Source organism: Microtus ochrogaster, linkage group LG9 (assembly GCF_000317375.1).
Source record: "Microtus ochrogaster isolate Prairie Vole_2 linkage group LG9, MicOch1.0, whole genome shotgun sequence".
In the NCBI taxonomy this organism is placed as follows: domain Eukaryota; kingdom Metazoa; phylum Chordata; class Mammalia; order Rodentia; family Cricetidae; genus Microtus; species Microtus ochrogaster.
In genome coordinates this window covers 27,354,621-27,372,842 of record NC_022034.1, presented here as the reverse complement: position 1 = coordinate 27,372,842, position 18,222 = coordinate 27,354,621, and the positions used below count along the sequence as shown (strand labels likewise).

General features: G+C 46.7%; 1 protein-coding gene across 1 annotated transcript in view; it reads left to right on the top strand.

Annotated features, from left to right (window-relative positions):
- The window catches only part of LOC101991582, a 177,353-nt gene that overhangs the window by 75,063 nt on the left and 84,068 nt on the right, over positions 1-18,222 (top strand). The window contains exons 17-23 of the mRNA XM_026787503.1: positions 5,080-5,280; positions 5,958-6,076; positions 7,397-7,625; positions 10,650-10,852; positions 13,268-13,423; positions 15,667-15,760; positions 16,557-16,694. Coding sequence (XP_026643304.1) covers positions 5,080-5,280; positions 5,958-6,076; positions 7,397-7,625; positions 10,650-10,852; positions 13,268-13,423; positions 15,667-15,760; positions 16,557-16,694 — 1,140 coding nt within the window. The remainder of the gene's footprint in view (positions 1-5,079; positions 5,281-5,957; positions 6,077-7,396; positions 7,626-10,649; positions 10,853-13,267; positions 13,424-15,666; positions 15,761-16,556; positions 16,695-18,222) is intronic.

The following is an 18,222-nucleotide window of genomic DNA, read 5'->3' as shown; positions in this document are numbered from 1 at the left end:
GTGTGTGTGTGTGTGTGAGTGTGTGTGTGTGTGTGAAAGAGTTGTCGTTTCCTTTCATGGATTCCTCAGGCAGAATTCAATGGCAATGGAAGAACCAAAGGCAGAATGGCCAGAAAACCAAATGCCCACCCAGACTGTAGTTCATTCCATTCCAAGCTGTCAAAGCGGCCTACTCTCTCCTTCCAGGGTCTATAGCAGCCTGCCTTCTCCTCCCAGGGTCTATAGCAGCCTGCCTTCTCCTCCCAGGGTCTATGAAACGATTTTTGTTTAAAACAATGGTTGAAAATACCCCCCTCCAATCCTACCCTGAGAATAAGTTCCCTATAGAAATTGAGCTATAAGTTCCCTATAGAAATTTGGGGCCAAAATAGTACATTATAGTCTTCCAAGTCATACATTCTAGCCAAAGAGCCCACCTTAAATGACTGAGTCAAATTTCCATCTGCGGTACAGTTGATCCCCGACCCCTGCACTGACTACACTGCCGAGTCTCCTCGGCTGTTCCTGATAGTTAAATGTATTGGTATCACCACTTAAGAAGTTCCGGGACATACTGGGTTCTTTTGAGTTCTTAAAATAACCACGGTGTGTATATGGGAACTCATAAAGCTAAAGTTGATGTCAACTGAAGTGGCTTTGGGGGACGAGAGAAGCCAGAGGGTCAGTGTGGCAGCTCCTACGTCATGCTGTCCTATCTCCTACTTCCCCAAGGTCATCAGGCAGGTTCTTCATCGAGTGTTATCTCTGTGGCAAAGGAAGAGATTCTGTGGCAAGTTGTGTCTAGCACTGTCTTTCTGTTTGACACTTTGGTGTGACCCAAAACACTTTGAAAGTTACCATAAATCTTAGAGCTTACAAATAAGATAAACATAGAAACTGAGATAATCTCACAAATAAGATAAACCCAGGGAGACCTGTTGTTATTAATTTTTCTGCTTTCCTATTTTCTCCGTTTCCCTACTACTCTCCCTGTGTGCCGCGTATCACTTTGCTGAGAGCTGGCCCTTGACACACAGGGGCAAATTGGACAGGTTAGGAAGACTTCTCAGGCAAATGCCAGCCTGGAGTTTAAATGGGAACGGGTCAGTTAGCAAACAGATAACAAACAGAACCCATAAGGCAGAAAGATCCTGCCCCACCCTCGCTGGGGAGGAATTCCTAACAAAATAATGAATTATGCATTGATCTACCCGAGACCTTCTCTCAGCTGAGCCTAAAGATGGAAAAGACGTTATTCTTCTAAGTTCCGTTTCCCTTCTGTGCAGATAAACACTGCAATAAGGGACATGCTTACCTTAAAGGAACGTTTGCTATTTATCTGAAATTGGAAGTTGGTGGACGTCCTGTGTTCTGACTTCTCCGGAGGGAGCAGAACTGGAGCTCAGGACGGAGGCTCAGCAGGCATGCCTGCTCATATCAGACAAGTCAGACGACAGCTTCGGGGACTGTGCTCTCGCCTTTTCTCATGAGAGTTCCAGAGATTGACTTAGGTCCTCAGACATGGTGGCAGGTGCCTTCCTTGCTGAGCCATCTTGCCTGCCTGGACATCCTGTGTTCTTATTTACTGATGTCATTAATAGCGAACATTTAAGTTAGCCTGGTCCTCTGTAACCTGTCCTCACCAGATTGGGATCGCCAAAAAGGACTCTCTCCCTAGCCAACTTTGCCCACCAAATAGCCAACAATTGGGTTCTTTGTCCGAAAACAGGTCAAGAAGTTTAAATACCATAAACCAGCTCCCAGGATTGTCCCAGCTCAGCCAAAAGGGTTCTTTTTTGGGCCAGAATGAATTAAGGAGGTAAATGTTTCTTCCCTAATCTCTCCCTGGGATGGCCGAGTGGCAACCTCAGCCTGGCTGGTCATTACTCCTTCGCTTCTTCTAAGTCCTCTGATACTTATCAATTGGCTGTAATTCTCGAGTGGATCTTGGGTGAGGAAATCAGGTCACTTAGACCACCACTGCTTTCTTGTTTTCTGTGGGATGAACTTAGGGACAGAGGAATGACCATCATTCTTCACTTCCGGCTCCATGCTGTGAAGTGTGAGTTTCTAGCTCCTGGCACCCCTGCCATGGTAGCCTGAGCTTCAGGCTCCTCTTGGTGCTTTCCTGTTCATGCTGAAGTTGGATTTGGTACCTTTCCAGAACAGGCATCCTCGAAGCTTAAGGACCACATCAATCACTTTTCTCGGCACTGTAATGAAATGCCTAAAAGAACCGACATCCGGGAGGAGGGATTTGTTTAGCTTCCACATTTGAGCGTACGTAATTCATCTTGATCTGGAAGGCATGGAGGCAAACAGCTCCATGGCAACAGGAGGGAGAGCATAGCTGGGGCTCCTTCCCTCCTCACATCTCAGCACAACGGGAAGTGGAGGTGGGACAGGAAGTCACACTGGGCTGCAAACTTCAAGGCCCACACCGCGAGATTCACTTCTTCCACCTTTCAAAGTTTCTGCACGCAACCTCTCATAATTGGGTCATCGGCCGGAGACCAAATGCTCAAACCTGTGAGCCCTGACAGATATTTGACATGCAAAGCATCATGGGTATTCACTGAAGTATCCCATTTTATCCTCACGAGCCCTGACATTGGGCAGCCAGATGTGAACATCTCTTCAGAGACGACAACCAATTCCTACTGTCTGTTCACTCTTGAGTGTTTAACATTCTTGTGCAAAAGAGGGAGAACATCTTTCTCCTTCACACTTGGCAATTCCGCGCCTGCACCTTGGAAAACAAACTGACAAAAGTCAGTGCTGTGTGTCCATGTGGAGGTCACTCAAGGAAGCAGGCGTGTGGAAACCAACCTTCCAGTCAATAACTAGGCAGCTGAACTGAACAGACAGTCCTGAAGAGAGGAAACCCAGTAGCCACCGAATAGCTTATTTTTTTAAATTTTTATTTACTTTGCCTGTGTGTGCCACGTTGCACACGTGGAGGTCAGAGGACGACTTTTAAGACTCAGTTCTCTCCTTCTATCATGTCAGCGCATTGCAGGGATTGAAGCCAGGTCTTTAGGCTTGGCTGCAGACGTTCTGAACCACCGAGCCATCTCCTTGGCCCTCATAACATTTTTTTTTTTTGTTTCTCTGTGGCTTTGGAGCCTGTCCTGGAACTGGCTCTGTAGACCAGGCTGGTCTTGAACTCACAGAGATTTGCCTGCTTCTGCCTCCCGAGTGCTGGGATTAAAGGCGTGCGCCACTCATAACATTTTAAAAAGCGATTCTCAGCCCAGTCAGAATGGCTAACTCAAGAAAGCAAATGGCAACGAGGCTGATGAGGACACGGGGAAGGGGAGCCTCAGAAACTGCAAATATCATAACACAGTGACATTTTATAAAGCCATACCGGAGAATGAAATCATGTTGTTTGCAGAAAAATAGATAAAAATAAGAATTATGTTATGAAAACTCTCCTAGACTCAGAAAGACACATGTGTGTTTTCTCTCGCCTCTAAATCCCGGACTTTAATTTTTGTATGTGGGTCTGGGTATTTAGGACATGAAGCTAGAAAGGGACAACGAGACAGAGAAAGAGGGAGGGCAGGGGTAAAGCCAGTAATAGAGTAGATGTGTCATGACACCAAAAAGGGGGAGCACTGTAGGGAAGCAGGCCAGTGAGGAGGAGGGGATGAATGAAAACAGTGACCCACATTGATAACCTCGAGCCCATGATTTCTGTATGTGTGTGTACATATGTACATACTTATGTGTGTGAATACATGTGTGTATGGTGCTCATGACATGTATGCATTTGGAAGGCAGGTATCATTTTCAGATGCCATCGGCCTAGATCTCACCAAGTAGGCTAGGCTAGCTGGCCAGTGTGCCCCAGGCATCTGCCTGTCTCTGCCTCCTCAGAGCAGGAAGTACAAAGGGACACCATTGGCCCAGTACTTTTTTAGTTTGGACTCAGGATGAAACTCAGGTTCCTGCGCTTGCAAGTCTAGCACTCATTGACTGAGCCATCTCCCCAGCCCTTAAATGTTAATCTTTAGAAACAAAACCAAAAATAAGTAAAACAGAATGTGTGCGCAGGTGAAAAATAAATCATTAGAAGAAACAAAGATGGGTAGGCTGCCAAGAGGAGACAAGCGAGCCCCCAGGAAGGGACTGCTGAGCTGCTGTTGGCTGTGCAGCGTGGCCCAGCTTCCAGCTTCCATGAGCTGTCACCCATGCCGGGATGGGCTTAGGTGGTGCGGCTGCCTTTGAGTCATTTCTGTTCTGTGAGTAACCCCTCACCCCTCTTCCTATAAGTAACCCCAGTAAAACTCGTTTAGCGGTATCTTATTGCAATTCATGATAACAATCCCACACCAGTCCAGAATGGAGTATAATAAAGATTTCTTTACTGAGGGGTAGACTCACAGAAAAAGCAGTGATATGCAGTCCTCTGCGTGATCACGGAACTCGAACGATTCCAGCAGCCAAGAGGCCCACACGCTTTTTGTCTGCATTTATAGTACATGAGGCCACACCCAAACGGTGGGGTCAGTATCTTAAAGGGGCTTTTGGCTGAAGGCGTTCCCACAGCAGGATCTGTACTTTGGTGTATCATCAGTTCAAAACTAAAAAGAAGATATATCATATAATGCTTTCACCTGATAATAGTATTAAAAATAATAAAAGGTGCAGGTAGACCTAGGGGCCTGTAGTACCATCCTAGCAAGAGTCATACATTGTGGAAGTGGTAACCAGGCTACTGAAAGAGGGTAGGGCTCTAGGAATGGCAAACTTTTGGGGCGTAGTCTTACTGGACAGCGATTATTGGAGAGCAATGCTATCAACGACATAGCGTTCCTTTTGTTTGTAAAGAGCAGGGGAAGACAGAACAAAAGGAACAGTCAACTCAAGTCTAGCTCTGGTTCCACAGCACAGGCTCCAGCTCTTGCCCTCTTTACTCTGTGGGTTTGCTGCCTGAACCAGTGCTTACTGTATCTGCCCGTACCCTAACCACTAACCACCCAGAGATTTGGGCATCTCTTTTCGGCCCAGGACTTGTCAGAAGCCAGAGTGGAGCTTCCCATCTTCTCTGCTGGCACCAGAGCTGTTGTTCCCTGACCATAAACTTATTTTCAGCTTCTCGATAGTTACTTTGAAGCCTACCAGCACACACTGGACACCGAAGAGCGCTTCACTTTGGCACAAGCTATGACCGACATTATACACCGACGCCCCAAGTTTGATCTCAGCTGCTCGTATTTCACTAAGGCCTACCAAGATGACTGTACCTGCCTCAGGCTTCACCGGCAGCTAGTGAGGAGCGTCCTCAACCATCAGGTGAGTAGAGCTCCAATGGCTCCGTCTGAGAAGACCTTGGGAGACATAAGCCAGGCATCAAAGTAGCTTTCTTTCACTGCAGGTCCAGAATCTGGGTTTTCTGGGCAGAATGTCTATTTGTAAACTCATTCGCACTTCTGAATTCCAAGCATAACCGAGGCCTTCAAGGGAGGTTCCTAAACCTCAGTGGCCGTTAATGACCCACGAGGAATTGAGGACATTGTCTCTTATGAGATCATAGAGTTATCGTCAATAAAAGGTGCATCTTTCCGAGATACTGTTGTATAAAACTGTGGGTTGTTTTTTTCCCCATGTAGAGAAGATTTTTGTTTGGTTGGTTTTATTTGTTTGCTTTGATTTCGGTTTCTGAGACAAGGTCTTACGCAGTAGCCTAGGTGTGCCTCGAACTGGCAATCCTACCTTAGCCTACCTCAGAACTGTGGTTATAGATATGCACCACCATACCTGGCTTTTGTTTTTTATATTTTATTTTAATTTTTGAGATAGACTTCTACTCTGTATCCTGGCTGGTCTGAACCTCTCTGTAGTTCAGATCCACCTGTGTCTGCCTCCCAGGTACTGGGATTGAAGGACGCCACTGGGTACAGCTTTCTGGGTTTATCCTCTGGTTCTGGCTCATGGCTCAGGTCCATCCTGGGAATGTTTATTCTCTGTAGCTAGAGCAGCAGCGGGAATATGTGCAGACGCTCTGGCGAGGGGATCAGCCAGCTCTCAAGACATTCGGACTTCCCCTGAACGTAATTCACAAACAATTTGTTTCCATCAACAGCAGCTGGTAAGTTGTTGTTGCCTTAGGCATTTCAGTTTAATCTCTTCTAGATCCCTTAAGCACGCAGCCTTGAATCAAAGTAGTAAGCGTTAAAAGACCACTCAAAGGTTTGTGGTAGCGGGAGCCATTGAGTTGTGCTCATGTATCTGTATCCGAAGCCTGTGTGTGTTTGAAGTTTCTCTGGAAGGAATTTCTTTCCTCTCACAGAGAATTGTCTCAGATGAACCTCTGGACATCACCTCTCAGAGAGCAGTATTCTATTTCCAGAGACCACCCTGAGTGGCTACACATTTTCCCCCTTCCTCAATGTGATTACCTCCTTCTCCCATTCCCTCCTGCCTTTAAGTTAGAGGGAATGGTGGGGTGAGGGACCCCAAGTAGAGTGGGATAGCCTGAGATCAAAATCTCCCCGTTGCCTCCCCATGGTGGGGAGTAACTGTCTTGCTTCTCTCCGCACCGGGCACATACATTTGAGGATACAAATGTGAGCACAGGCGTGGCTCTGAGCTCCCACAAGTGCACATTAAAGACAGCTTTTTATGGAAGAGACCTCACAGTAGGCTACAGGCAGCGTACTGTTAGAGCTAATAGCTAAGATTCTACCTTCCTGAGAAAGAGGTCCAGCCCACACCCTGCCTTTCCCCCACAGACCCCTCGCGGCCCTGATGTCTCCACCATGGCAAGCTCGCCACCAGCTGTGTGTACATTTTGCTATGGAAGGGATCTGCTGTTCAGGAAATGGGTTTTGGCAGAGTGGGCTAAGGTTAAAATGAATGCTAAAAGCTGTCCGAGTCTCCAAACCCACTGTGATTTGCTTGATCGAGGCTTCTTTCCAGGTTCTGAGCAATATGCTTTAAGATCTAGGCGTAAGAGAAGCTCGTTTACACAGACTCGGCTGGGAATAGCGGTGCTCTTCAGCCTTAAAGCAGGAAGACCGTTGACTTGTTCCGTATCCTTTATTTCCAAAAGCATAATCCTCAAACAAGTGTTTTATTAATTTTTGTCCTCGTGTATTCTAAAAGACAATATCCTTATATTGCATGCAGAGGAGTCCAGCTGCGTATAGAGAACTTAAAACTTGCCTTTGCTCCTTAACATCTGGGGAGAGGAAAGGAAAATATGTCAGTTTCTTTCCACTTTCCAGGGCCCGTGGTAAAACAAGGAGCACACTGCATTGTCTGGTCAATTAGTTCCCCAGTCTTTAGAAGGCCCTGGACCTATAGGGGCTGTGTTATCGCTCTTTAAAGATAAAAAGTCAGATATCTTCCTCCGAAAGATAGCTTTATTCTTTGTTGTGAAAAATTGTCATTTCTTCTCTTCTTCAAGCCCAACCTCAGAAAATGTCCATCTGTTGGAGTTCCACCCTTCCCTGGGTCTGGTTGGGCTCATCCCTAAAGCCCTGGAGCACCTGTTGCGTGAGGCTTGCCACGCCCACAAGCCTGCATCATCCAGTGGGCTCGCCCAGCTGGAACAACGCGTCTTACAGCTCGCCCTGGACCTGTGGCTCACCCCGGCCAGGCCCGAGGCCTGGTACAGCGCACAACTCCAGAGAGATGTGGGTGTTTTCTGCCAAGACAGTTGGGTACTTGGCAAAGAGAACATTTCCTTCCAGATGTTTCTGTTTAGCTCTGTTTTGCTGTTTGGAGCTATTCCCCTCTATTTGGCCAGAGAAAGAACACAGTCACAAACCTTGCCAATATTTTTATGTGATTTCTGTTTGGGACAAAACTTCTAGCTAGTATTTAAGGATGTCAGTATAATTAAAATTAAAGGGAAGATTGCATAGGTATGTGAAAATATTTTCTCCTTTCTCATGGGCTCTGCAGTGATACACAGTGTGTTTGTGTATTGGGGAGAGTTGGAGGTACACTGGAGAGGTATAATGGTCGGTGTGTCAGGCTAATGACTGCACTACCAGGGCCAGCCTATGAAGAGCTTCAAATTAAAATGAGTTCTTTCTTCATCGGCTACAGTTCTCTATGCTTTTATATTATTTTAATAAAGTTAAAATTGATTGTCACTTAAAATTTTATTTTAAGACTGGAAAGATGGCTCAGGAGTTAGGAGCACTTCCTGCTCCTCCAGAGGACCCAAATTCCTCTGGAGGCCAGAAGAGGATGCTGGGTCCCCTAAAGTAGTGCCTGATGACTTAGGTCCTGTCTGCACTTGTATTTTCAATCCTTTTCTTTTTCTGCTTTGGATTTAAGCTTTGAATGCTGAGCTGGAGCTTCTGAACTGATCCTGTTCTACAGCCACTTGTGATGTAATGGAGACATCTGCTCACATAGTGAGCTTAATTTCACTTCCTTGCTACTTACTGAGACTGTGTGTGTTCTCTCTGTATTCTTATATATTTTATTTGTGTGTGTACCTATGAATTTATGTGCACTATGTGGATGCAGGTGCTTACAGAGGCCAGAAGAGGGCCTCAGTGCCCCTGAACTGGACCTAGAGGTGGCTGTGAGCTGCCTGACAAGGGTGTTGGGAACCCACGTCCTCTGTAAGAGCAGTAAGTGCTTAGCTTCTCAGACCTCTTTCCAGCCCTTGTTGAGATTGTTTTGAATGCATTTGGTCACCAGCTATAATTGGGTTTTTTTTTTGGGGGGGGGGGATTCTTTTTGGTTTACTTAACTGAAAAAATAGTTTCACTTCTACCCACTTATACAAGCTTTAATTAAACAGGCCTTTAGCTGTTCTCTCTCTTATTTTCTGCAAACGTTTTCCCATTTGTCTTTTTTAAACAAAAATACTTACTTTTACATAGTTGAATCTATTAGCCATTTGCATTGTGATTTTGCCTTTCCTCCTAAATGTAGAAAGAAAACCACCCTTCAAATGTTTCATTTGTCTCATTTTATCTCAATCTTAAGGGCTTGATTTAATTTTTAAATATTTGACTTTTTTCTGCTCACTGGAATTAGTGTACATGGAGTGAGGTGTGAGGCAGGAGTTGGAATTTTCTTGAAGTTATGAGCCTTTTGTCTTACTTCTATTTAATATTCTTACAGTGTCTTGTAGTACCATATTTAATATTTGATTAACAAAACTCTTATAAATTACAATGCCTGTCTGGGGTACTCATCTAGTCTCCTGCTGATGTCACAATTTTAATTATTTTTTTTTAATATAGTCACAATTGAGCCTAGAAATACCATTTAAGGTAACCTTTGTATTAGGTTAGAAAACGGATGCAATACTGGCCTCTGAAGACATGCAGGGATATAACAGCTGTCTTGGCTATCACAGCCGAAGACTTGAAGAGCCTGGAAACCACATCTCCTGTGGACAAGTCCTTTGCTAGTTATATAGTAAAGGAAGATGGCACAGCCTGTGGCGTAAACCAGAAAAAGTAGATTAAGGGTCCTTGACCTAGGTCCTTCCGGAAAAGGGCACATTAGAGCACAGTGGAGGTGTGAGAGCCTAGATGGTCACTAAGGCAGAGGGCATGAAAGGTCACTTGAGTGTCCCCAGACCGCATATGGCCTGGGAGTGAGGGAGCAAAGCGAGGCAGGTTGGGGTCCTGTGACGCTATAGGACACGGGACCGGGATGCTAAAGTTACTACAGAGTGACCTTGTAAAGTTTGCAGATCACAGGCCAGGCTTGGTTCGGGCTCACAATCTCATCTACTCTGGAGGCTGAAGCCGGAGGATTCTAAGCTCGAGGCCAGCCCAAGCAACTTAATGATACCTTGTTCCAAAATAGAAATAAAAAGTAGCTCCCTAGTGAAGCGCTTACCTAGTATGAGGCCCTAGGTTTAATTCCCAATGTCCTCCAGCACACACAGGTTTAAAGGCTGCTTTAGGTTTCTCATTGCTGAAAAGTAATAGTACCTTCGAGTCTTCCTTGGGGAGCTGGTGGAAATGAAAACAAGTTCATATGTGTGGAAATGCTTGGATATTTTGAAACTGCAATTAAAGAGGCTTATAGAAATTGTATATTTCTGGGACTGGGAACAATGTGGGGAGGGGAAACTGTAACTGGGATGTAATATATGGGAGAAAAATAAACAAACAAATAAGTAAATAAACAAACAGAGGAAAAATATTGTTGGCCACCAAAATATTTTTTAAGTTTTTTTTTTATTTTATGTGTATGAGTCTTTTTCTTGCATGTGTATGTCTGTGTACCGCATGCCTATACATGGTGCCTGTGGAAGCCAAAGAAGGCATTGGATCCCCTTGTTCTGGAGTTACAAGTAGTTCTGAGCTGCCTTGTGGGTGCTGGGACTCAAACCCAGGTTCTCTGGAAGAGCAGCTAGTATTTTAACCACTGAACCATATTTCCAATTTTTACATATTTTTTTTTAAATTAGTGACTTTCATTTCTATTTAGTTCCCCCTCCCATTTTTCGTGTTTAAGCAAAAACATCTATAAAAACAACATTTACCACCATAATGAAAAAATACTTCTGTGTGTATTTAGTTTCCATACCCCCTGGGCAGCCCTATTAAGAAGTGGGTATTTATTGGTGTCTGGTAGGTGGCTCAGGAAGTGATACCTCCAGAGTGTGCCACTGACACACTAGTACATGTGAAGTTTCTCTTTTTGGGTTTCCAAATTCCTCGGTTTGCTTTCAGCTCTTTTCAGCTAAAGTGATGGGTGATCCCTTTCTCGTGGAAGAGGTGGTCCTGCTTGCGCTCAGGTCTGCGATGGACAAAGGGCAGAGACAAGGCCAAGATTTCCACGCACTGCTCCTGGAGACGTTCTCGAAACTTCTGGAACTCCTGACCCTCCGCCACCGACTGGTAGAAATGACTGTGGAGAGTGCGTCCTTGGCTCGGTGAGTGGAGACAGGCACTACATGGAAAGACTTGGGGATGAAATATGGGGGTCTAGGGCTCACGGTCTCAATCCTTGCCGTTTGCTCACTAGGGCAACCAGACTGAAATGGTCACCTTGTTCCTTCCTCTCCTCCCAGGCTCCATATGAGCCTCTCTGTCTGTTCAAATGGCAGGAGTCTCCCAGTGGGTACCCACATGATCTTCCCAGTCAGTGCATGTCCTTGTGCTTGGATGTTTAATATTGGTTTGTCAGATTTCCAACACAAAATCTCTGCCAAGTTGTTTACCGGGATATTCCGTGACCCGGTACTGTAGTCTGTGTTAGTGTACAGACTACCTGAGACTGGATCTTTTATAAAGAACAACGATCCGTGTCTGATAGTTCTGGATGTTGATAAGACCAAGGTCCACATCTGCATCAGCCCGAGACAGAAGACAGACGGACAATAGAGCATGCTCTTGTGTATGCTTGTAGGTGGAGTGGGGAGAGAAACAGCAGGGGAGGACAGAGAGGAGGGGAATAGCGGTGTGATGTCCTGTGTCATCAGGACCCACTTCCACAATAACTGGCCTACTTCTTCACTAACAGCTGATCCCTCACAACCAATCGTCTCTTTAAAAGTCTCTGTCAGCTACTCTTGTGTTGGGGATTAGATTTCTACCATGTGAACTTTGGGAGACATCTAAGCCACAGGCCCTGGGGCCTGAGCCACACCAGGAACTCAGGATTTTGGGTGAATTTTCTCTTGCATACAAGGAGGCTGATTACTTTAGCAGAGGCCCTGGAGTCACAAGACTGTGTTGTGGCAACATCTGGGTCTGGAGAGGGCTGGGGGCTCAGTAGGTCAGACAGGAGAGGTGCTAATGAAGCCTGTTTCAGGTTTTAGTAGGAGACAGTGCTAAGACCTTCTCAAAGACAGAGGCTGTAAGGAACTAGAGGGTTTGTTTCCAATACACTTGGTGCTGTTCCAATTCCCATGGGAAGTCCTGCAGGCATAGATAGCCCAGCTATCCACCAGCCACCGTAAGACCTGCTTGATCACATCTTTATGGGACTCTGCGTATTATTTCCTTAAACTCCTAGACTCTCCCTATGAGAGAGGTGAGAACACTTCATTAGCAAGGAAGTAGAGAGTTGGAATAATAAAGTAATTAGCCCCAGATCGCCACATTAGAAAGTAGTAGTAGAAACAGAAACTGAGCTGCTAGTCAAACTTACTGCCTCTGGGACACCACTCTCTACAATTTGTGAGCCTCTCAGCGGCTAGTAATGTAAAAGTTACCCATGATATATTATAATAATGATACTCTTCTAATTTGAAAAGGCACTTTGGGAGCACAGCAAAGGGAATAATTTATTCTTTCTAAGTGGATCAGGAAAGCAGCAGGGGAGATGATGCTGTGGATAGAACTGGGTCCCTCTAAAACTCATGCCACCATGAGCTACTACCTTAAGGTGGGAGAGTCTGTTTAAGAGATAGCCAGTTGAACTGGAAGTATTGAGTTGGATCCTCATCCAGTAGACTGTTGAATTCCTAAGAGTAACTTCAACATGGACCACACAGACGAAGGTGGGGAGAAGACACCATCTACAACTAGGGAATGAGGAATGGGCAGCTCTCTCCTTCAGAGCCCTAGAAGGAACCAATTCGCCTACATCTTGATCTCTGAGCTGAGAGACAATGAATTTCTGTTGTTTAACACACTGGGCACTTGATGTGTGTCTGTGATATTTTGTGACAGCCCTGGCACACTGATCCAGGGTGAGAAGTGGCTTGGACAAGAAGTGTTGGGAGAAAGGGAGAGAATCATAGATGTTTAAGGCTGAGATGACGGAGGGACATCTGGATGAAGTCAGAGGTGATTTGGGACAGGGCTGAAGGTCACCGAGTCTCACATGAGGAAATGGTTTTAGGGACTGGATGTAGTACATGAAGAGAGGATCAGGGCTAGAACCCCAGGACACATCGGAACTTAAGGGATGTCAGTGAAGCCCAGGAAGAGTGGTCATGGGGCAGGAGCATGGCCCGTGCGGGAGAGGAAATAGGGGTGCTCTCCAGGAAGGGGCTGAGGGCTCTGGAGGGGAGAAGAGGCAGTGAACATTGCTCTGAGGGAATATCAGTGACCTCATGAGGGTCCCAAGCAGAACAGTCACTCCACAGGAAGTAAGAGTTGAGGTGGTACCCAAGCATGTCCCCTGCCTCAACTCTTCCGTTGTCTGCCTGACCTAGTAGGAAGCACTGCACAAGATGGTCCTGGGTCGTTTGCTTCCCATAATGCTGGGCTTGCCCTGGTCTGATTTTGTGTTCCTGCTTAATCTTGTGTGTTCGCTTCCTCATGACTTAATTGTCTTTCAGAAAAAAAAAAAAAACCACTAACAAATGTACCCTTGCCCCTACCCCGCCCCCTTTAAGGCTGTATAAGGAGTTGGCACAGGAGATGGGTTTTGAAGAATTCCATCTGTACCTGAGGCCTGTTCACTTTGAGTTTGCATCACACAAGGACAAAATGGACCCTCCCCCTCCTGTCTTTATGACGTCTTTGCTGGAGGACAGCAGTCGAGTGGACAGGTGAGCACCCCGAAGATGAGAGTGTTGTCATGGTGCAGGGCAACCCAGTGAGTCACGCACGTGGGGATGCGTTTTAAAATTCTCTTCCTTGGATGTAAAATGCCACAAGGCCCTTTCTTTCTTAAAAAGGGGGAAAAGCGACATTTCCATCAAAGGAAAACTGGATTTAAAAACCACAGAATCAGGTTGGGAAGACCAGAGTTCGGATTCCCAGAACCCATGGGAATACCTCATGGGCATGGTGGCCCACCAGTAATTCCAGCCTCAGAAGGTGGAAGGCAGAGACAGGTGCTCCCCAGACCACGCTGGCTAGCCGGAATTGCTGTATCTGTGAGCTCTGGATTTGACTGAGAAGCCTTGCCTTACTGAGTAAGGCGGAGAGGTGATGGAGATAGTCCCTGACATCAGCTTTGGGCTTCTACATGTGCGAGCAGTCATCCCCACACACGTACCCATATCCATGCAAACTTGCATACACATATGTATAGCCACCCACACACACACGAAAATTGAAAAAGAAAATAAAGAGAAGCACACGAAACCATGGAGACCTGGGAGAACCAGGTCAGAGACTGCAGAGGAAACCATAGCTTCCTGGTTTCTCAGGTGACCAAAGGGCATGAGGACCGGCCTCCTTTCTCACTTTCCCTGACAAGGAAGAAGTCAGCTCCATTTCTGCATCTGTACCAAGGAGCACAGAGCTCACAGGCTGACATCTTAGTTTCCTTTGGAAACCTGTCCCAAAGAGTGCAAGCCCTCTCCTGGCCACTCTTCTCAGTGATAGACATAATCTGCTCAGCTGTAGTTAGGAGCCTCTCCTTCCTCTCCTTTGGAGGGCCAGCTTCCCCTTCCCCCCACTTCTTTCCAGAGTCTGTCTGTCCTTTCTCCCAAGGTCCCAGCTCTGCCCCCTGGAGATTCCTGGCCCTGGCTCTGCCCCGAGGAAGGAGAAAGAGGCTCCACAGAGGAAAATAAAAATCTTTGCTAATATAGATCACTGCTCAAAATTTGACTCAGATGTGTTGTTAGGTTAGCAGACTCCTCAGAGCATGGGCCGGAATGAAAGAGGTTAGCATGATAGGAAGCTATGTTGGTTTCTTATCCCCTGAAAACTAGGGTTGCAATCCTCTTTACTGGATGAAGCAAGGCTACTGCCCCACGTGCGCCTCAGGTTACTTAGCAGCATTCTTGACTTCTACTCGAAAGATAGCAATAGCAACCTCTGTCTTCCTTCCTCTCTTCCCATCTTCCCTCTCCCTCCTCTTCCTTCTCCTCCTCTTCCTCCTTTTTTCTTCCTCCTCCTCTACTCCCTTCTCCTCCTCAACCTCCCTACCCCTTGTTTGTTTCTGACAATTGAAGATGTCTCCATTATTTGACTTTGCCAAATTCTTTGAGGGAAATTTTCTCTTGCTCTGTTTCACCTCATGGGCTAAAAGAAGACCAGCATTGAAAGCAAGGCACGTGAGGTCACCCTCCAACTGCCACTGTGGAGCCACGCTGTACTCGGTTCTTCCAGAGATGGCCTTTTTATACTTCTGGGGGGACCATGGCTAGAGTCTACCTATTGGCCCAATCTTTCTGCGGCCTGTGATCTGGGCAAGGAGTGACTGGACCTTCCAGGAATGTCCAGGCTTGCTTCAAGGGAAGAAGAGCCTTCTGGAAGGAGTGATTCATGCATTTGGAGAGCTTGCAGCTTGACTTACTTTTGCATATATCTGTTTCCTCAAGTTGTCACTCGGGAGTGACAAAGTAAGAGTAGCATTCAGGCAACATGATACAGTGACTCACCCTTCACAAAGCACATGCGTGCATGCCAACTTCACAGTTGCCCTGATACTACAGTAGCTAACAGTCCCATCCTAGATGAGAAAACAAAGACTGATCAATACTAAGTTACTTGCCGGAAAGTCACATCTTTTTACAAACGGCTGTGCCCCAAGGCCAGAACACTGTCTAGAGAACGGGTTGGATGGCTGCTGGAGCCACAAGAGGGCAAGAAGTAGATGCAATTTAACAAAAGAAGGGGTTCGTGGGGGGTCCCGAACAGGTGTGGTCAAGAAAGTAAGAAGGAAAGGGGGTGATGAAGAAAAGATAGCGTCTCATAGTATGGCGTGGTCACCATGACCAAGTCCAGCTTGCTGCTACCGTTGACATCCTGGATCTGGCCAGCTGCCATCCTGTGCTATCAGATAGGCCTATCCTGAAAGGTGTGTCAGAACAGGCCAGCTCCACCTGTCTCCTTCCAGGTACTCCCCCGCTGCCCTCGACTTAGCCATCGCTGAGCTGGGTGACAACCAAATTGGCAAGTTCAGCTGCTATACACAAGACGCCATCCTCAAGGTAAACGATTTGTGTATGTCCTTAGAAAAGATGCTAAAATTTGAAAAAGAAGCTAAAACAAAGCAAAGCGATTTATTCTCCTGTTCTCCAAGCCTTACCTGACATCATGGCACACACCTGTAATCCCAGCACTGGGGCAGGGTGTGGGGGGATGGAGGCAGGAGGATTGTGGTTCAAGGCCACTCTCAGCTACACAGCAAGTTTAAATTTGATGCCAGCCTGGGCTACATGAGAGCCTGATCCAAACAAAAGAAAAGCTTTCCTTTATTATTAATAATGCTGGCCTTGTGCTGGCCTGGCTTGAGCCATGAGGACTGCAGCCCACAAATAACTTCTGTTAGAGATGAAGAGGAAGTTTTTAGAGTATGCACTTGTTATTGGAGCTTTCGTCTTATCTTTTAAAGCCTGGTGCTATTCTTCACCTCTGCCTTAAATACCTTTGCTCTTTTTTTTTTTTCCTTTTTGTGGATATTTTTCTTGGTGACTTCAATCTAATCCGGGCTTTTGAGAGCCAGCTTCAGAGTCCCCCATGGTTTATCAGAGCCCTCCCCTGACCACAGGGGAACTGCCTGGTGTCCACCAGCTACCCAGCAGTCCAGACCTGGAGGCCGCCAGCCTAGCGTGTTCTGCTGCCCAGGCAAGAACAGGCGCAGTCCTACAGCTGAGTAACAGGAAGCCCAGTGTACCCCTCAGTTCTAGTCCTGGGTGTTTTGGCCGTTTAAGGGAGCTATGAGTCCCGCCATCAGCTTCTCCCTCTGGGAGCAATCTCTAACACGTTCCTATTCTCTTCCTGTAGCTCTTGCTCCATTCGGGAGTGGAAAATATGCAAGTGACCCTCGCCTGCCAAACTGCTCAGAAGAATGCTTTGATGGTGGCCATTCAACAGGTGTTCTTCTATGACATCCCTGCAGTAGACAGTCCTGTTGATACCAAGGTCAGCCTATAGGATGGAGAAGCCAGAGGCATGCTGCCCCTGCCAACAGCTAAGGCCAGCGCCCCATTTCCCTGTCCTGCCCTCCCATTTTCCTTTCTCTTTTCTCTCTCCTTCTCCGTCTCATCTCCCTCCCTCTCCACCCTCTATCGCCATCCCTTTCTGATCTGAGCCGGGAAAACAGATGCAGTTTCTCATACTGCACACTTCAGACACAGACTATGTCTGTGGCTTCAAAAGCCATGTGCACTTCTCCCCGACAGCAAGCGAGCGGTATATTCTGTACAAGGCGCCATCTGGGATTGCTCATAATCCATTCAGTGATAACACCGTGCACCCGCGGGTGGCTGCAGCTCCCGGAGGTTAAAGGGCTTCAGCACCAAGCACCAACACTGCTCCCTTCTCAGACCCAGGCACAAGTCTGGGTCTCTGGAACTTCTGATTGGCTGACTGCAAATTGGGGTTTCTTGTACTCCTTCCGCAAGTTGCTAGGGTTCTCAGAGAACTGAGGGAAGCACACTACAGTTTATGACAAAGTCTGCTCAGAAGGATATAAACAGACAACCAGGTAAAAGACAGACCCCAGAGGCAAAGCCTGAAGGGTGCTGAATCAGGAGCTATTGTCCCCATGGCGTTGGGTGCACCATCCTCCTGGAATGTGGAAGGGTTCTGGGTCCAAGGGCTATTGTCCCCATAGGGTTGGGTGCTGCCATCTTCGTGGCGTGTGGAAAGGTCACCCTTTCTTGCAGGCCTCTGACTGTCCAGCTGTTCTGAGGTTTTCCATCCTCTGCCCTTTGGAAAGACTTATTGCATGGACTAGACTGGTCATGTGACCTACCCAGGGGCTTGGACAAGAATGTGGAAAAGCAACTAGACAGAAACGACATCTTCCTCTTGGAAGGAATTAGGTGAGAAGCTGACTAGGGGAGAGGTCTCCTCAGATCTTGTCTCCTCAGGATTCAGCCAAGGGACAGTGATAGTTTACGCAGAAGTTTATTGAGCAGAACGAAGCAGAGGGCAACTCCTCCTAGAGAGAGATTAGATTGGGCTCAACTGAAAAGTGAGACGGGCAGTGTGGTGGCAGGTGAAAGAGGGTTTAGAAGCTCGTTGGGGGTCTGTGTTTTACTTTTATTGCCGGGGGTCAGGATATTTATGAGGTAAAGTGACACCCACTCCCTCATCCCCCACAAATCAAGGCAGCCCTCACCTCCCTTTTACAATATTTCTTTCAACCTCCGCTTGAAAAGTTCTTGCAGAAAGAGGACACCAAAATCACAATACCAAAATCTTCTGGTGAAGCCGAAGTCCTTTGATGATACAAAACCTACACCAATACACATGTGGAAGCTTAGAAAGTTTCCTGGAGCCTGAATTTCTGATCTAATGGAAGAACTTTCAGTGTTGCTTCAAGGATATTTCGCCAGCAAGAGGCCTCCTGACCCCCCTGAGACACAGCTGTTATCTAGAGCCTGAGGGTCTAAGTCTCATCTAACCCAGAGACCTGGTGACCAAGACACAGCAGCTGGGGCTG